General features: G+C 41.3%; 1 protein-coding gene across 1 annotated transcript in view; it reads right to left on the minus strand.

Moving 5' to 3' along the window:
- Positions 1-12,860, minus strand: part of mafb (v-maf avian musculoaponeurotic fibrosarcoma oncogene homolog b (paralog b)) — a 58,838-nt gene extending 45,978 nt beyond the window's left edge. The window contains exons 1-2 of the mRNA XM_012879859.3: positions 11,429-12,860; positions 4,636-4,706 (exon numbers count right to left, since the gene is read on the minus strand). Coding sequence (XP_012735313.1) covers positions 4,679-4,706; positions 11,429-12,405 — 1,005 coding nt within the window. The 5' untranslated portion in view covers positions 12,406-12,860 and the 3' untranslated portion in view covers positions 4,636-4,678. The remainder of the gene's footprint in view (positions 1-4,635; positions 4,707-11,428) is intronic.
- Positions 12,861-18,643: the final 5,783 nt, after the last annotated feature.

Genomic DNA, 18,643 nt, shown 5'->3' on the forward strand with positions numbered 1-18,643 from the left:
TCAGCTCTGAAGCAAAAAAAAAAAAAAAAAGCATGCATTTTAAAAAACAATTCAAGCCTAAATACAACTGTTCAACTTGTGTATCTTAACAAGTGGCGAGAGCGATTCTTTTCCGCTCCCCTTTTTCCGGATTTCAGAACACAGCTCTGCTTGCTTCCTCTCTTTTACAGACGAGGCCGTATAATGAGCATACAACCTGCTCATATCCTCCTTGTCATTTGGATTTTACGGAGAGAGGGATGACGTCTGTGTCACGACCAAACCATGCCGGTGTAATGAGTCTCCCAATGCGCGGCTGGAGTAGTTATATATAACCCAGGTGGTGAGGGGAAGTGAAGTATGTCACTCGCTGGAAGGAGCAAATCCTGCTCGCTGCACAACACAAAAGGACTCAGCAGTGTTTCATAAATGACAGTTCAGAGTTAGAGGATTGTGTGGCCAACTCCTTGATATGTGTTGTTTCCCTCCTAAAAACTCAACTTCTTTAAGTGGAACTTCTCTTCAGGAATTGGCCAGCTGTTTATTCCAGAGTTTCCCTCTGATTTTAACAGAAATATGTTGAGTGTGTAATTTAAAATCTCCTAAGCAGTTTGAAAGTTTACAAGGAGCTCCCTCTCTGCTGCAGCAGAAGTGGCAAACACACGGCTCCCGATCGGCGTGCAACTCTTCCCTCTGCCCTGTGCGACATCACTCATCTGTCAAGGCTCCCGTTGTAACTGTTTGTGGCGTATTTTCATTTTATCATTCATTTTGGAAAATAATTATTAATTTCAGTCTGCCGTTCAGCTGTCTATGTTGTCGGTTACTTCGACCCATCCGCAATTGGAGAGCACGGTTAAACCAGAAAGTTCTATAAGGACACTGCCCTACGAAGTCCTCAGGACATTATCTGGCTTCAGTTGTTTTTATTTTCAAGTAATCCGTTGAGAAAAAAGAAATTCTGTTATGAAAATGTTAAAAACTGTTTAGGTTTACGTTATAAGGCATTTAAATTATCAAAAATGTGAGGATGTTTTTTTTTTTGTGTGGCTTTTTACAGTGCTGCAGGATTTGGGTTTGGCTCTGGATAACTGAGCAGGTTGGCCACCGCTGTGGGTGGAAAAAATGTTTTACATCCGCGCCATTTTAGATGCCAGTCAGAAGTTTACATGCTTGTCTGGAGTTTCTAATAATTTTGAGCATGGAGAGGCATTCTAATGCAGTTGTAGGGCGCTGCCATTTTACTACAATCAATGCTAGAAGTTCATACCAGAAGTTTTGGACCTTTGCAGAGAGTGAGGTGAGGAAACTTAAACCGAAGGTCGGTGGATTTATTATGACTTCATTAACGTCCGGTTAGTGAAAAATTCCAGCGATTTTGTTTTAGACTTCCGATGTGTATTTCAGGCATTGTTTGTAAAATGGCGGCGCCCTGCCGCTGCAGTGCGGTACCCATGATTCAATAAGGCATTAGAACTCCTCTTTTTACGAGATGGAATAATGATATAACATAAAACTTCAATACATTTTAAAAACATGATTTGGGCAAGCAAGTTTGATCACAAAGTGGATTTTTTATAAGCAAGTTGCAGGGGAACCACACCCTTTTTACAGCCATCCAGAGGCACCTATAGAAAGTTTTGCAAGCTGTGGCCAAATGAGAGCCACTAATAATATTGGAGTTGCACAAAAACACAAAAGTCATGGTGCAATTCTACGAGTTTTACTGAGGTACATTGCTACGGCATAATCATACATTTGGGTCAGATCGAAAAAGAACTATCCTTAAGATTTTTGATTTTCTATGTTGCAGTTTTACGCACATTTATATGCCAAAAAGAAGCTGATTTGATTTGTTAGAACATTTTCCTACAATGTTTAGGGTATATGATGTCAAAACTGTAACCTTCGGAGGTGGTGACCAAAAATGTCTTGCAGATATAGTATATTAAATGATCATATAAATAAATACTTGTCTTTTCATTTTTAAGTACATGCACAAAAATAGGATTATAAGACCTTAAGGTAGCCATTAGCAAACTTTTTTTTACATATTTTGGCTGGATATTTTGACCATCTTCCTGGCAGAAATGGTATCGCTCATTTACACTGGCTGCTTTCCTGCCATGGGCCAGTGTTAAAGCACGGTTTACTTAAATTAAAAAAAATCCAAGGTCTGGGCTTTTACAGAGGTTAGGCTGCTTTATCCATTCCAAATCCATCAGTTAAACGTGTTGGTGGCATCATCATGATGTAGGGCTATTTTACTGCAATTGGTACTGATGCACTTTAAAAAGTGAATGAAATAACGAGAACGGATGACTACCTCCAATACTTCAACTTTAACACTAATCAGTAACTGCATTGCTGAAACCTGGACACAATTGATTGGCCCAAAGGGAAAATGATCCCAAACAGTTAAAACTTGTTTTTGAATGAATAAAATGGGCTAACATGAAGCATCAATAGCCCGGGCCTATAAACCCTATCGAAAATAAATACACTTTGCTTTAAAGCCAAATTAGTGGTAGGAAACCGACCAATTTAAATGAAAACTACCAACTTTCATAAGAAAAATGGTCAAATATTCAGTCAAAATTATGACTTTGGACTTTGACAAAGGGTTTTTTTTCTCTGTAACTTGGTAAGAATCCATTAAAAATTACTAGATATTCATACGTATAGCTTTTTATGTATGTATAATTTTGAACCTGTTTGGAATAGGAAAAATGTCTGCTTTTTAATATGTTAAAGTTGCATGTTGTAACATTACTCTCAAATGCATCACGCTGAGCCTAAAAGTGAAGCTAAAATGTATTCAGAAGACAAAGGTATGTAACAGCTCAGCACGTAGATACATACATTCAAAAATACATTCCCTTTCCTTTTAACTTCACGCACACCTTGACCTGGGCACGTGTCCTTCCTCCGCTGCCGTGTCTACACCAACCTGACCTGCCTGCTGTCAGCCACAGAGGCACCTTGCACCCCCAACCCACCCCCAAAAAGAGAGAAAGCAGTTGACTCAACCTGTCAGAGCGAGGGGACGATGAATGGAGAAGGGATGACGGTGGATAAAAGAAAGGAAAAAAGGGACAGAGGGTGGTACCGGAGAAGAGACGGAGAAGACCTGGGTGGGTGGGTGGGGGCTCTGGAGCTTCCTTCTAATGTGCCCTCTCCACTCCCCTCCCTGTGACCTCAGTGCTCCTGACAGCAAGAAAGTGCTGAAGCATGCAGGTGTCCTAATGCTGCAGGCACACACGAACCCGTGCTGCACACACACACACACACACACACACACACACACACACACACACACACACACACACACACACACACACACACACACACACACACACAAAGACATGCACACACAGATGCAGGAGTTCTGCATTACGCCCCTGTTTTCTGCCTATTTTTTTCAATTCTTCCAACACCTGCCTGAATTCTGCCAGCGCTTCCACCTGTTCAACGGCTCTTCCGTATAAGAAAAGGCCTTCTGACGAAGAGTATTAAAAAAAATAAAAAAATAAAAACTAAATACGCATTTGCCTTGCAAGCAGAACAGATGAGGAAAGCAGAGTATGCTGTCAGCTGCACAGTAAAATTAGCTGATGCTGATGCTGTAGTTTTCCACTGTCCAGCCTTTTAACTGCATGAGCTAAAACCTGAGGTGTCCAGAGAGTGTCCTGTCCTGTGTCAGTGTGTGTGTGTGTGTGTGTGTGTGTGTGTGTATGTGTGTGTGTGTGTGTGTGTGTGTGTTGGAGAGGGGGTTGGCGTTAGAGAGTTGTATTACAGTGGTGATGAGTCGCCTGACTGCAAGTCTGATACCTCAGCAGCACCCAGCATTGACCAGGCTATTAAATAAAGCCTTCGATCCTCCAGAAGCAGAGAAGGTCACCGCCTGCCTCTGGTTACCCTGCCTGTCTGTCTGCATCCATGGCCAGGAGCCCTCCTGCCATCCATTCCTCACCCCTCACACCTCCTCTTGTCCCCCTTCACCCTGACGCGGGAATCCAGGTGCCTTTCCTTTCCTCGATCCCTCAGCACCTTCACTAACTTCCCTCCTTGCCTCCTTCTCGGCTGCTCTTTGCCGCCTGATCTCTTCCATCTCCTACAGCTGTTCTACTGGAAATGTCAAGACGGCGAAAAACTAGTGGTTGTTTTCCCTGTCTCACTGCATCAGTCCCACCATCCATCCATCTCTTTGTCAAGATTGAAATAATGTCCAGGGCTTTTGGTTCTTTTTTTTCCCTCACACCGAGTGCGGAGAGGATGAAAGGAAGGCAGAGGAGGTCAGAGGAGAGGTGAAAGGTTTTGGTCTCATCCCATGAGCACTATGCATGTCACCCACTGTCATTCAGGGGACACTGTTAGAGCCCAAAACAAAACATGCTGTAAAAGTTTGAAGAAATGGGAATTTGGTCACACCAGGAAGTAAATAAGAAACGCAAAACAGCTTAGTTAGGTCAACAGAAAAAAATATAAATCGTCTAATGCACCCAAATAATTTCTGCCGAGGTTTGTTTTATGTCAGCTAAACAGTTTCTTGAAAAAAAAATGTAATTGTTTTTTCTAGGTTTACAATATCACATAAGAAAGATGGCGTTCTAGAAAAGCACACTTTTTGTCAAATAAAACAAAAGGATGAGTTACCGCAGTCTCCAGGCTGGGGGGACCAAGAAAAGACAGCTCTCTATCACAGATGGAGGAATTTTCTTGACGTCCTGAAGAAGAAGGAAACGACAATTAACTTAATAACACATTAAGTCCAACAGTAGTGAGATGTAGCTTTCAGAGCCATATTCAGCATAAATGTGTGGATGTCAGTAAATGACCAAAGAAAATCCTGCAGAGAGCTAAGTGGCATGGAAAAGTGACACGTGAATTTTGCCACTGTGAGAGCAGTAAAGTCTATCTTATCTTTAAAACAGGTATTGAAGAACCAAACAAACTTTTCTTTTGAAATTATTTGAAGTTAATGACACAAAATGTTATACAGTTACACACAACTATGAGGTAATAACTTCCTTATAATCTTTCAAATATTTTGGAATTATATGTATATCTGCGTGCTCAGTGGTGCACGGGTTAGCTTTGTTGTACTGCTGCGAGAAGATCAGATCCTGATCTCCTTTTGGCATGTAGTTTGCATGTTTTGCCTGTGCATGCATGGAGTCTGTACAAGTACTCTAGCATCCAACCCTGATCCAAAAACGTGATTACTATGTTGAATTCTCTCTCTTAATTGTGCTTAGGGATGTGTGCGTGTATGGTTCTCTGCCCATGGTGTGTTTCTGTGTTGCCCTGCGATGGACCCGTCCCTCGAGCAAAGACCCCTGGAGATGTCCTAGGCATAGACGACGGATGGATATGCATGTATAAAATGATAGGTCGTGAAAATAATACATGCACATACTGATGTATATGAAGTCAGTGTTTCATTTGGAATGCATATGCAACATAAAAATGCATGTACTAGGATGTGTATAAATAGAATTGGTAATCTGGGATCTATCTATCTATCTATCTATCTATCTATCTATCTATCTATCTATCTATCTATCTATCTATCTATCTATCTATCTATCTATCTATCTATCTATCTATCTATCTATCTATCTATCTATCTATCTATCTATCTATCTATCTATCTATCTATCTATCTATCTATCTATCTATCTATCTATCTATCTATCTATCGGTCTATCGGTCTATTGTATTCTTCAGACTATAAGGCACACTTAAAATCCTTAAATTTTCTCAAAAATTGATGATACGCCTAATAATCCAGTGTGTTTTATATGTGGACAAAGACACACATAGACAGGTTAATTCATGGTGTGCCTTTTAATCCGGTGCACTTTATGGTCCAAAATAAGGTACCTACCTACCTACCTGTCTGTTAGCTATAGTTTCAAATGAAGAGACAAGCAAAAGTAAAAAAAAAAAAAAAAAAGCATCAGTCAAATGCTTATAAAGCAATCAATATGATTTTAAACTCATGAGTATACTGTATGCGTGCATACATTTACTGTAAACACTCACAGGCACTAACTAGACATTTAATTTAAAAGCAAAGCCAATTAATCTTAAAATTCAAAACTCCGCAGGGTTCAGAATATCAAACTATATAGTCCAGCATTTGGAAGCCAAAAATTATTTTAGTAATCTTTCATTCCCCTTGAGCAACAATTAAAATCTTAGTGCATTATTCACAATTGATCCATTTAAGTCAAAGTAGCATATGTATGATTACTTAAAATAATCCTTATTTTTTGTACATTTCCAACATCAAGGGCAATTGCTGATAGATAGAACCCATAAATATAATCATAAATCAAACTAAAATAAACCTTTTTTCTTGGTCGAGAGACCAAGAATTGAAGCAACGGAGTGCTGAAGATTATTAATGCTCCTCTATTCATCTTTAAGTGTCAATGAAAACCATCCATTTCTCTGTAATCCGATTCGTACAGCCGTCAGATGGACTCTTAACCCAGAGGAATTCACAGTGACTGATCTGCAATACAGGAAAGGGTTATAAGCTATAAGTTCACCAAACTCTTCCCCTGACTGACTCCCATATGTTTACTGACTACATTTTGAAAGTTTACATTTCATACCCAGGTAAATGAACCTTTGGGGAAATAAAGAGGCCTGAGAATTAAAAGTATACACATGGGTGGCTGGATACAAGTGTGTGCACACATCTCCGCTTGGTGTGCGCTCTCTGGCTTACTCAAACAGACACGCACTCCCAAAAGAAAGGCCCACGTGCAGATGGCTTGGACATGGCAGCCGTGTTTGGGGTCAAGGCCTTTCCCAGGTACAAATGAAAGGGAGAGTCGGGATTCTGGAAGTGGCTGAACAACGCGGTCGGTCACCTTGCCTGAGAAAGAGATCAATGTCTGTTTGACTGGCCAAGGGAGAGGCTGCCTGCAGAGGAAGGGTAAATCACCCCTTGCTTCATTGAGATGCAGGTAAAATACACAAGGGTCGGGCTTGGCTCCAGCTCCACCCCGCACGACAGAAACTCATGCATGCCGACCGTGCTTCCTGCATCTCCAGAACTTTCCACCGCCTGTGTGCTCTGAAACTTAAACTACTTTGATCTTATTTACCCAAATTATCTCCATTTCTCAACGGCTGTTCATTCCAACCGCAGTTTCTTGCACGTGTAAATGCAAATCTAGAGGCACAGAACTACAAATTCAGACCCAGACAATTAAATTTCCCTCACAATGCTTTCCTTCTTGCAGGGAAAGCAAATATCCCAGATGCATCTGCGGGGAAGAAGGAACCCATGTTTACAGCTGCAGCATTCTTTGCACATGCACAGTCGCGACAGGATGGGGAAGAGGTAAATTATTAGGGTTTCAAATAAATGACATAACTCAGGACACAACGAGAGGGCGAGGGGAGGGAGCAGCTCCGCCACTGCCAGCGCTGGATGATAGACGGAGCACAGAGGAACATGAATGCAGCTGATTTAAATCACTTTAAATGTAAATGTTTATCGCGTGGAGTGATGCAGATGCAGATTGAGTGGAAAAGATTGAAAACGTTTCCTCTTTTGAATGCGAATTTGTTTTTAACCCTTTGGGTGTGGGGGTTTATAATGGGGGGGAGGGAAGCAGGGAAAGGAAATGAAATAAATATGCCTGTGTGACTCCTACTGTTGCAAAATACGTTTTCCTTTTGACAGGGCATTCATTTTTAATTTAAAATCAGAAACCTAAGAGTTGAATCTGTGGTGAATCTTTCACTGTTAAGCAGCTTTCCAGGTTGGAACATTTTGATTCTGCTTACGGGAAAAAAAAGAACAAGCACCTGCTTCTTCAACTTATATTAGCATGGTTTAAAAGTGATAAGATGAAGCTGGAAAATACTTCAGCATCATGATAAACCGACTCGTTGCTTCATATTTAAAGCACATTGACACCCCCCCAACCACAAGGTCACACATAAGACATTGCTCGCTGAATATCGAGCTCCTGCACACAAACAGACACTCAACAATGAGCACATCCTTTGTCCTACTAATTCTGAGACATTAAAGCAAAGCACATGATGATGATTCAAATGTCAATACTGATAAATTTCAAAGCGATTTCCCATAGTTGACCTGAAAGAGAAGAGACCAATATTGTGACAGCAGACAACTACATTATCTTTAATAACCTAATCATTGGACAGACTGCAAATGATCACAGCACAGAAGTCAATATACCGAGCCTGAGAATAGAATTACACCTTATAATGATGGGATTAATAATGCACCATGTCTGTGCTCTGCATGTGCACGCTGTTCCCGTGAACTAGAAGGCGACGAAAGGAGGACACGACGGAGGAAGCTCTGAAACGCTTGCTTCCTGTGCCTCCTGCCCTCCTTTAGATACAGGAAGTGGAATCAGTGCTACTGAACTCTCCCGTACCTTGGTGTGACTAGAGGTCAAAATGAGCGACAATTAAAAAAAAAACAAATAAAAAAACACATCCTACACAATTTCCACGGCAGCTCGCAGTGATCAGCATTTTTTTCTCCTAGGTGAACCGCTGCGAGAAAGCGGGTCTCCTGTTGTCTGCGTGAGAAGATCACACTAGACATCCATGAACAGTTCAACTGATCCTGTCGCCCTCGCAGAAGGAAAGAGGGGACATGAAATACCCACAGTGTCTCCATGCAGTTGCAGGGGTTATAACACAAATGTAATTAAATAGCTCACTATATTGACCTAATCAGATAGGAGGGCCATAAATTAGTGGACACGCTCACTAAAAGGCCCTCTCCTCTCAGCTAGTGTGCATCTCTGATCGTTTATCATTTGAAAGGAAGCAGGATGGCAGCCAGCGTCTCTGATGTCTCTCACTCCCCGCTTTTAATCACAGACAAATATCATTCCTGCTCTCCTGCCTCGTCATCCTCAACCTGGGCTTTCATGGGAGACAACGGTGCCCAGGTGAGGCACAGAAGGATTAGTCTATAGGCAGCGTGCAGTTTGTTCTGAAATTTCCATGCAAATCAACAGTAACAAAAAAATGTCAATTAAAATAATAAGAAAAATCTGTCCTAATTTTTATGTAAAAATAAACATGATAAATGCAACTGATTGCTAATGGTTCCTGCAGAGAGAAAATGCATTTCCCCTCGTCTACACGTACTGTACGCACACTTCTCATAACCACAGAGGCTTCCAGCAGAAGGCGTTGTGGTGGCGTTGATTTTGCACAGCAGCACAGTTCAGAGCCCGTTCCACCTTTATCTTACAGGGCTGCTCTTTGAGGGGCACAGGGTTGAAACCCTCTGCAGTCTGGATTTAGCAACCTGTCTGCCGCTGCAAATCCAAATCACTGCGAGAGCGTCACCTGTTTTTTTTTATTTTTTTTATCTTATTTTATTCAGTATTTATACGTTTCCTAAACGTAACAAATGTAACTTTAAACACAGAAACTAACGCCTAATTACACTGGCATGACCGATATCTTAAATCTGGCGCATGATTTGGTTGAAAAGAATTAGTAGTTTTAGTTTGTAATGCCTCAGATTTTCTTTGCTGTTTTCCTTTTTCAAGAATGTCAAATTAAGAAATTTAGAAAATATGTCATTTTACATGATATATGATTTATTCAATTTACACAAACTGTATCATATTAGTCGTGGACAGCTTTGCGTGTTGCCAGTCAAAAATGACTGACTACTGTGTTCAACTAGTGGGGCAGGAAAAAGTGCAAGTTTACTCTAAAATCAATCATTAACTTTGCCTTCATTGGAGGCTTAGCAGCATAAATACCCATGCATGGTGGCAAAAAGAAAATAAATTTTCAAGCTTTCTCTCAAATCTTTTAAAGAGAGTTATTTCCTTTTCCCGCATTTGTGGAACAGGTTGTGTCCGTCGTTTTCATTTTATGTTATGTATAGCAAGAGGAAAATATACATTTGTTCGCTGGATCAATGTTTTTTTATTCACAACAATTAGGATGTTGAAATGTATATAAATCAAAATGCACGACTTCACCAGGTGCAGCTTGACATTAAAGCAGGAGTTGATCCTGGAGCTGACATTCTGACGCGCCCTGCGCTCAACATTTGCCTCGTTCTGCACCTTCAACTACATGCGTATGAACAAATGAATGAGCCACTAAAACCGCATCTGAAACTTTCATTTTTATTGCTATTTACATTTCAGTTTCAGTCAGAAGAGGGAGAAAATGCGGCGTGTGTGGAGCGCCTTAAAAAAAACAAAAAACAATGAGACAAATGATAGGTAAAACAAAGCAAAAAGATAGAGGATCAGGATAATTATTTTGTTTTCCATACGTGAAGGTTTATTGATGAGTGATAGATGAGCGCATTCTGCACCTCCACTTTAAAACATTCCGGTATATATCATGAAAAAGACCCGCAGTGTTCTGAATATTAATAATTGCGTTGCTTAAGGAAAGGCACAGTTAACACTTAAACAGCGAATAAATCATTTGTTGCAACAAATGAACTGTTCTTTTCGTCGAATTAAAGCAACTCATATATTGCCCAGTTTGGTATTTTATTATCAGTCCCACCTGTTGATTAATACTTTTGATCTTTTAGTTAATCAGAAAAGAATTGCCGATTCAAAAGAGTCCCTGTGTGTTTTCTGTTGGGGCTTTAGTATAAATCAATACTGAGTACAAAGTTGCCTTCCCGTCATATACTCCACGTGGTTCCAACACAAGCCAAAGTCTTGGCCGCAATCAGCTTTAAATATTAATTAATGGAGCTGAACAATGCAGTCATGATACACAACAACAATTACACACAAGTTCCCAAAAAGCAAAAGAAAAAATATAAAACACGAAAAAGAACAATTAAAAGAGCATCCGTACATGGCCAGCATGCATGGTTTCACTTTCTCACAACAGTCTCCAAACTTCTGATGTGGCAGAGTTTGGATATTTTTCACAAAACAATTCAAATGGGTGAAGTGACAATGATATTACTTACTGTATGTAAATACATTTAAAATACACATACAATAAAGCTGCTGAGCCTGGAGAATTAGGCTTTCTTTTTCTCTCCACTCAACAAATTTGGATGCGGCGCAGAAAGAGGCTTTGGGCAGCTTCTTTACGCAAAAAAAAATGTCTGGGGACAAACATTAAGAGGCGGACTTGGATCCTTAAAGAATGCGTGGAGCCTGTTTATTTATGATGTCTTTTAAAGATAATAAAATAAAATAAAACAAAATCCTCTCGCTTTGAGATGAAAATGCCGTTGAAATGACAGAGAACAGTTTCTTTTTTTTTTTTTTTTTTTGGTTTGCTTTGAACTTAAGGATATTTAACGATCAGCTATCAAACACACACAACTGTCTTTTAAGTTGCGCGCAAACTATAAGTTTTTTTTTCTCTCTTTGTGTTTCAATGTGAAGTTCACCTATTACAAACTTTTTTCAGCGCCGACACTCACATGAAAAACTCCGGAGATGAAGGGTTGTTGTCGCTGCTGGAGCCTCCGTTTTCTCTGAAGCCGGTGCTGATCAGCTTCTCGTATTTCTCCTTGTAGGCGTCCCTCTCCCTGGCCAGCCGGGAGATCTCCTGCTTGAGGTGGTCCACCTGCTGCATGAGCTGCGTCTTCTCCCCCTCCAGGACGTGCCGCTGCTGGACGCGCTTGTACCGACAGGACTGCGCGTAGCCTCTGTTCTTTAGCGTCCTCCTCTTCTGTTTCAGACGGATCACCTCTTCCTTGCTGACTCCCCGGAGCTGCCGGTTCAGTTCCCGCACCGACATGGTGACCAGCTGCTCGTCCGAGAAGCGCTCCTCCAGGCGCATGTGCTGGTGGTTGCCCCCCGCGCCACCGCCGGACTGGGACCCGGAGGAGGGATGGTGTGCCCCTGCGTGGTGGTGGTGGTGGTGATGGTGGTGGTGGTGGGGAGCCCCGTTCTGGGCTGCCGCAGCGGCGATGACCGCGGATACCACGGCGGCCGCTGATCCCATCTCCTCCCCGGCCATGGCGCCTCCTGCCCCGGCTGCTCCGCCGAACTGCTGCCCTCTGGCATAGCCGTCGAAGGTTTGGAGCTGGTGACTGCTGCTGATCAGCGCCTCTACGGCGTCCTCTGGGCTAAAGCCCAGAGCCTCGGGGTTCAGCTGCTGCTGGTACCCGGTCATCCAGTAGAAATCCTCCAAGTGCGTCTTCTGTTCGCTCCCTGATCCCGGACTGGGCGCCGAGAAGCTTGGAGAAGGGGGAACCGAGCTGCAAGGCGTGCTCATCGGGGTGGAAGATAGGGATCCCCCGGCGACCAGGCGGCTGCACTGGTTGATGGTGCGATCGGGCTCCACCGGCTCCTTTTTCACTTCAAACTTCATCAGATCGAAGTCATTAACATATTCCATGGCCAGGGGACTGGTGGGCAGGTCGGAGTTGCTCATTGCCAGCTCTGATGCCATCCTCTTGCTGTTGACAGTCCTCCAAAGGGGGTGAGGAGCACCTGTCAAAGTAGGCTGCTGAGACACGCACTGAGCCAGCTTGATTTCTTTATTTATTTTCTTCAAAACAGAAGGAAAAGTGAGTTCTCTCGCATTAATTGCGCTGCGCAGGTTCTGGTTTTGTGAGTCGATAAGTTTTTTCTCTCTCTCTCTCTCTTCAGTCTGTGTTGCACAGACGCATTGGAGCAGCGCTGTTTCCTCCCTCTCTCCCAGCGTGCGGGTGTCTGAGCGCCGCTCTCTCTGTTTCTACCGTTTAACACTTCATGGCTCCTTTTAGGATTAGTGCGCCAATTTGAGGAGGTTCACGTATGTGTCCCGGCCAAATAGTTGCCTTGTGGAGGATGGTAGGGGAAAAAAAAACTCCACCCAAGGATTGATAGATTTTTTTTTTTTTTCAAAGAGATCAGTCAGCCGACGAGTTAAAAACCATTGCTTAGTTTTATAGGCGTCCTGACGTCAGGACTGAAATATGAAATTGACTGAGACCCAGCCAATGAGCACGCCCGGTCCACTGACTTAATTAGCATAATAGAAGAAAAAGTTTTTTTTAACTGTCCAAATCTATCGAGGGGCTGATTTTAGAAAATTAGCACTCATCTTTTTTTGTCGTTTTAAACAGAAAAAGAAATTTGAGTACAAAAATCATGAAGATTACAATGTAAATTTTCAAAATGGGATGCTCATTATTTACCGTAACTGCCACAAATACTTTAATTTTGCAACACCCAACACAAAGTATAACAGAATAAAAATGCACCAGGAGTACAGTTAAGCTTTTTACTGAAGCACTACCTTCTGAGAAGCCAGACTTTATTAACCCTTTTGTCACATAGCTTGCATGCTGGGGATTTTGTATGCAAATATGATATTTTGTTGGAATATTGTTAATTGCTAAGTCAATGACAAACTAGTTCCCACCCTTCATCTCTAAACCGGGCGTTTTGTGTAATTCAAAGTGTCATCAGGAGTTTTAATCGACTTTACTCACCTCTATGTTTAAATGGTAGATTCATTGTTTATTTCACCATGAACTAAACGGCATCAGATACGGTATTAATGTGAAGAGAGTTGAGTGTTTGAAACCAGCACGCCACGGGGTTGGTCGGATTCAATTGCACGGTTTTAAAAACCCAATGTCGCCACCTTTCGGTATAAATGAGAATTTCCTTCACGGGTCCTGCAAAAAAAAAAAAAAAAAAAAAAAAAAAAAAAACCCTTCCACACTTCACATGTCCCGTGTCAATATAAAGCCCCATCTTTCTAACAGAGCAGTCTGTTCTGACAACACCTTCCCGTCTGTCCTCCTGGACTCCATCGTCCCAATCCAACATTATGATCACAGCGTTAGTGTGTCTCTCTTTCTGTCTGTCTCCACTGGAGCACACTCCTCGGGAGGAGTGCCACATAAGAACAAACAATAAGCAGGGCTATACTCACAGGACCTGTGAGTAAATAAGAGCGCTCTCTCTGGATCATGTCACACAGGGGGAAGCTTCAGAAAACTACAAAGCCGCCAGCAGATAATCCAACTCCCTGGTGTCCTAAACACAAGTAAATATTCTCCTGGTCCCTGTGACTGTTCATGGGGACTTAATGTTAAACAGGGAGGATAAACATTGTGTTTTATTCATTAGAACACACAAACACAAGCCCCCTCAGATGCCTTTGAATAAATATTAGCTGGATTTAATTTCTCATCTGATGCTGCGGCACATTGTTGCTGACTGGCAGCAACTTTTGAGAAATTGAAAGGGAATGTAAGGCTGATAGATCTGTTTTTAGGATGGTCATGCTTTGTGCATACCTTGAGTAATCTGGTCTTTAAATACCATGACCTCAGTGTTTCCTCATGATGAGATTATGAGGGGTTTGACGTTTTTATATGGCAAATACTGTTGCAGGGGAACACGCTAAATCAGAAGAAAAGATGCATTTCCGCACCAGGAAAACTTTTCCAGTAACAAAACTAATGATTGGGGGGCCATTCTTTTAAAAGTACAGGAACCAGGGCCTAACCACATTACTAGTAGGGTAACGTTCCAGAACAAATAATTGTCATGTTAGGGAGTTAACGCTATTTGGATCCAATTTAAACTACCAGAATAGAGATTGGTGGTGGGAGAAGGCTAACAATTTCTTACGGGTTGAATATTCCCAATATTTCCAGTTTGTATCTTTGTTCCCCGGTGATGGAATGGCGACCTGTCCGGGGTGTTCTCCGCCTCCTGTAAACTGACCGCTGGAGATTGGCACCAGCCACCCTGCTGCTGTTGCTCATGTTTGGTTTATACTCTTTTGGAAATGCAGTGCAGGTCTGAATGAGAGGTGAATGGTCCAAGCATAACACATCAGCGCTATATGCTGCTGGATATAATGTACTTTGGATCCTGAGACCCTTTTTGTCAATACCAACTTGAACTTCTTCAGAAATTCGAGCTGCAGTGACTTGTACGTTGAATCTGACCATACGTGCCAGCTTTTGCTCTTCATGTCCATCAATAAGCCTTTCTGGCTTGTCTTGGTGGTCCATAGCCCTGTTCATGATTAACCACAGCAGCTTCCTGGGGACACATTCATAGATACTGACCCCTGCAGACCGGGAACATCCCACTAGATATGCAGCTTTGATGGTCTGCCCCGATTGTCTAGCCATCAAAGTTTGGCCTGTGTCAAACTCACTCAAATATAGATTTTCCACATTTGTTCTGCTTTTAACACATTATATAAAAAAACATTTATGCATAATGTGTCAACAGGTGCCATGTAGCACATAGAAAGGTGGAGTCTAAAATAGCTTACAGATTCCTTAAATATTAGCCTGTCAAACAGAAGAAAATCTACTCAGAAAGAGTCTTTACATCCTGACTATACTTATTTACCCATAAGCGTCCAAAAATCAAGAATCACAACCTTTGTATTCCACAAATACAATTTAAGCCTCACTCATGCAAAAAATTACATTTCTAAACCTGACCTTTGGGACAAGTCTGAATGGCTTTGGGCCAAAGCGGCCGTTTTGCCCAGTTATGTCTTGGGCTGGCCTTGATTAGCATGTTTATACCTACATTAGGTCATGCAACAGCAGATATTACATACTGTGTGAGCTCTGTGGTTTCCAGATCTCTTAAATCGGGATTTATCTGCTTGGCGTCTCCTGGGTTAACAAGCGGAGTCTAGAGCCAATGCATCAACTGCGTTACTGTGGGCTAATAGTCCTGCATACAACTCATTCGGTCTCCCTTTGGAGTTTCAGGACGGTAGGCTGCCTTTAAGTTTACTGTCGTCTTTATTGTATTGAGCATATATATTTGTGCATACTGGGATGCACTTAGCATGATCTTCCAGCAGAAGGATGCCCGCTTACACGATGTTTGTACAGAGGAGAGCTAAGAGCATTTGGAGATAATATGAAGCCATAGTTAAGTACCCTAAGTTACATAAATGCATACAGAGCTGCACAAGTGCAGCTTGTTTCTCTAAGAAATTAATACAGATAAAAGCCAATTTGAAAGCTTTCTTTGAATCAAAAGTCTGCCCACTGGGAGACTACACTCCTTTAAATGGATCCTCTTATCTTCTGTGTGATAAATACCAGTGTTGCTTCAATAAATGCATACTGTAAAGAGCATCTTTAAAGCCCAGCCACTGCATGGTTGAAATGAGCTGGTGTGTGACCTTTTGCAGTTTAACCCCAAGAGGACAGTGGTTAATAATCCCCCATGCTTTATGACTTTCTTTTGATTTACTGGTGCAATGACTTTGCTAATTGTTGCATTTATTAAAAAAATATCATCATTGTGTGCATCTTGCAAGCAACCTTTAATTTTTCCTCCCAGTTTATTAAGACCTCGTTCATACCTGAGGTTTCATAGAATTGCACCAATGGAGACGTGTTGTTTAATCCACTGGAAAATTGTTAATCTGTCTGTCTTTTGGAGGGAATTCTGGTGTTTTTACCCCAAATCACATTTTGTGGGAGTGAAAAATTATATAAGCACTGTGCCATATGAAATATATGTTTTATGTTGGAAAAAAATTGCTTTATTTACATATTTGCAAGATTTCCCTTTAAAACTAGACTCAGACTATTAAATTCCCCAAGTGTGCCAAAAATAGCTAAAAGTGTGACCATGTTTAACAGACAGCGAGTTAAATAAAATGGCAGGAACTAAAGGATTTCTGAATTACTAAGATTATGCTTCATAATCATCAATTACATTCCCAATGGGAGGTGGGCTTCATTTTCATCCTCAATCCCTGTTTAATGCCATATATTAAACTCTGGTGGCACTCCAAATGGAGGACAACCAGACGAGTGGGCTCAGTGGGCTCATCGGAGACACATTTAATTAGAAGGAGAGGAAATGAAATGTTTCGTGGGGTCTTAACTAACTGTTGTATCTTTTGTAATGGAATGAGGAACCGTGAGAAGCTATTACAAAGAAAGGAGCACGGAGAACAGCACTGCACCTTTATTTGGCAGACTTTTAATGCGGGAAGTAAAAAGAGTATAGAATCACATAGCAAGCTAAGACATCAAAGAACTGCTTCAACATGGTTTGAAAGGGCTGTTTTTGGCCAAGCAGCCAACAGGAAACAGGAAAGGCAAGGCAAGCTTATTAGTACAGCACCATTCATATATGCAACATAATTCAAACAAAGAAAATCATACTAAAAAAAGGAAATGTATCAAAGATTATAAAATTACACAATAAATTTCATACAAATCATGTCATTTTTGTCGATACAAGTTCACTATTAATTTTGGAAGATATTGATACAGTTTGCAGGATTCAGATATTGAACCAGTAAATCCAGAAACTGGGAAAATCAAGGATGGATTGACACAAGTAAGGAATCATTTATGGAAGCAAGAAATGACACTAGGGAAGGAAGGATGGGCGGACAGATACAAGGAGGGACACAAGGAAGGAAGTAATGACAGTAGGAAAGCCAGAAGGCCGGAGTATAGGAAGGATTAAAGGGTTAAGGAAATAAGAGGAGGTAGGACACAAGGAAACGAAGGATGTAGAGTACCAAGAAGGGCATGAGGGAGAGAGGGAGGTAGGACACGTGAGAGGAAACAGGGGAAGATAAGACACAAGCAAGGATATTTAAGAAGGTTGTAAATAAGGAAGTAAGGGAGGTATGACTCAAAGAAGGCCATGTAATTTAGACAATGTAAAATATGCTAAAGTCTTAAAATACAAACTCTTTTCCATTTATTAATTTTCTTTTTCCATACTTATCCAGACCTGGAACAAATACTGAGATCATATTCTGGACATTTCCATTCTTTTTAAGACTGCGTAGCAACTCTGTTTATAAGAAAACTGAACTAAAGAGTAAGGGTAACAGTAAGAGCCTATAGCAATCAAAGGTTTTCTGTCCTTGTTAGGTTCTGGGCCTAGGAACAGTGAATAGTCAGGATGCAGATGGCTAGGACTCTCTCTAGTAGCACTATTTTGCATCGCCTGCAGCAGCCCGATTGATATTTTACAAAGTTCGCTAAAGGCACCATTACAATATACAAACCTACTGGTTAAAGCATAATAAGGCATGGTAAGTATTTATTGGACATAATATTTTTCATTCTGAAAATATTTTAAAAATCATATTATACTGATTTAGTAATAAACCTCAAGTAGATGTCAAAATGTAGGTCCCATTCTACAATGAGATTCAATAGTTTTTGGCTCCATAGAATTGCATTAACTGCTGTTACCCAAGCCTGAAATTTTGGGACCAAACAATTACTTTTTGACTGCCCTTTCTGAATTAAAGGCATAGTGCATGATTCTTCCAGAAATGTAGGTAAGAAACACCCAATTCCCTTTTTAATTAATTGAGCAACCACAAGACCATTTTACCTGCTCCTAAGGGAGGTCGTGTGAAAGAATTTCCCAAATACATTCTGGTCTTATTTTTGTCTTCTGAGGCATTATTCTTCTTCTTCTCATAAACGTTTTAAAACAGTTTGCTTCTTGTGACTCTCAGCCATTTTTAAAGTATACGGTGAAAGCAGTGGATCTACGGCTGAAACTGAAGTTTACTGGATACATAAACACTAGAAGTGTGCACAAGCAGCCAGCAAGAGGAAACAGGGAAGGAACGTGCATGCACATTGGTGTTACGTGAGCACATCATAATAATTGGCATGTGAGACAACCAATAGATACGATGGTCCCCCCGGGACTCA

The sequence above is a fragment of the Fundulus heteroclitus genome, unplaced genomic scaffold (genome assembly GCF_011125445.2).
Source record: "Fundulus heteroclitus isolate FHET01 unplaced genomic scaffold, MU-UCD_Fhet_4.1 scaffold_93, whole genome shotgun sequence".
NCBI classification, from domain to species: Eukaryota; Metazoa; Chordata; class Actinopteri; order Cyprinodontiformes; family Fundulidae; genus Fundulus; species Fundulus heteroclitus.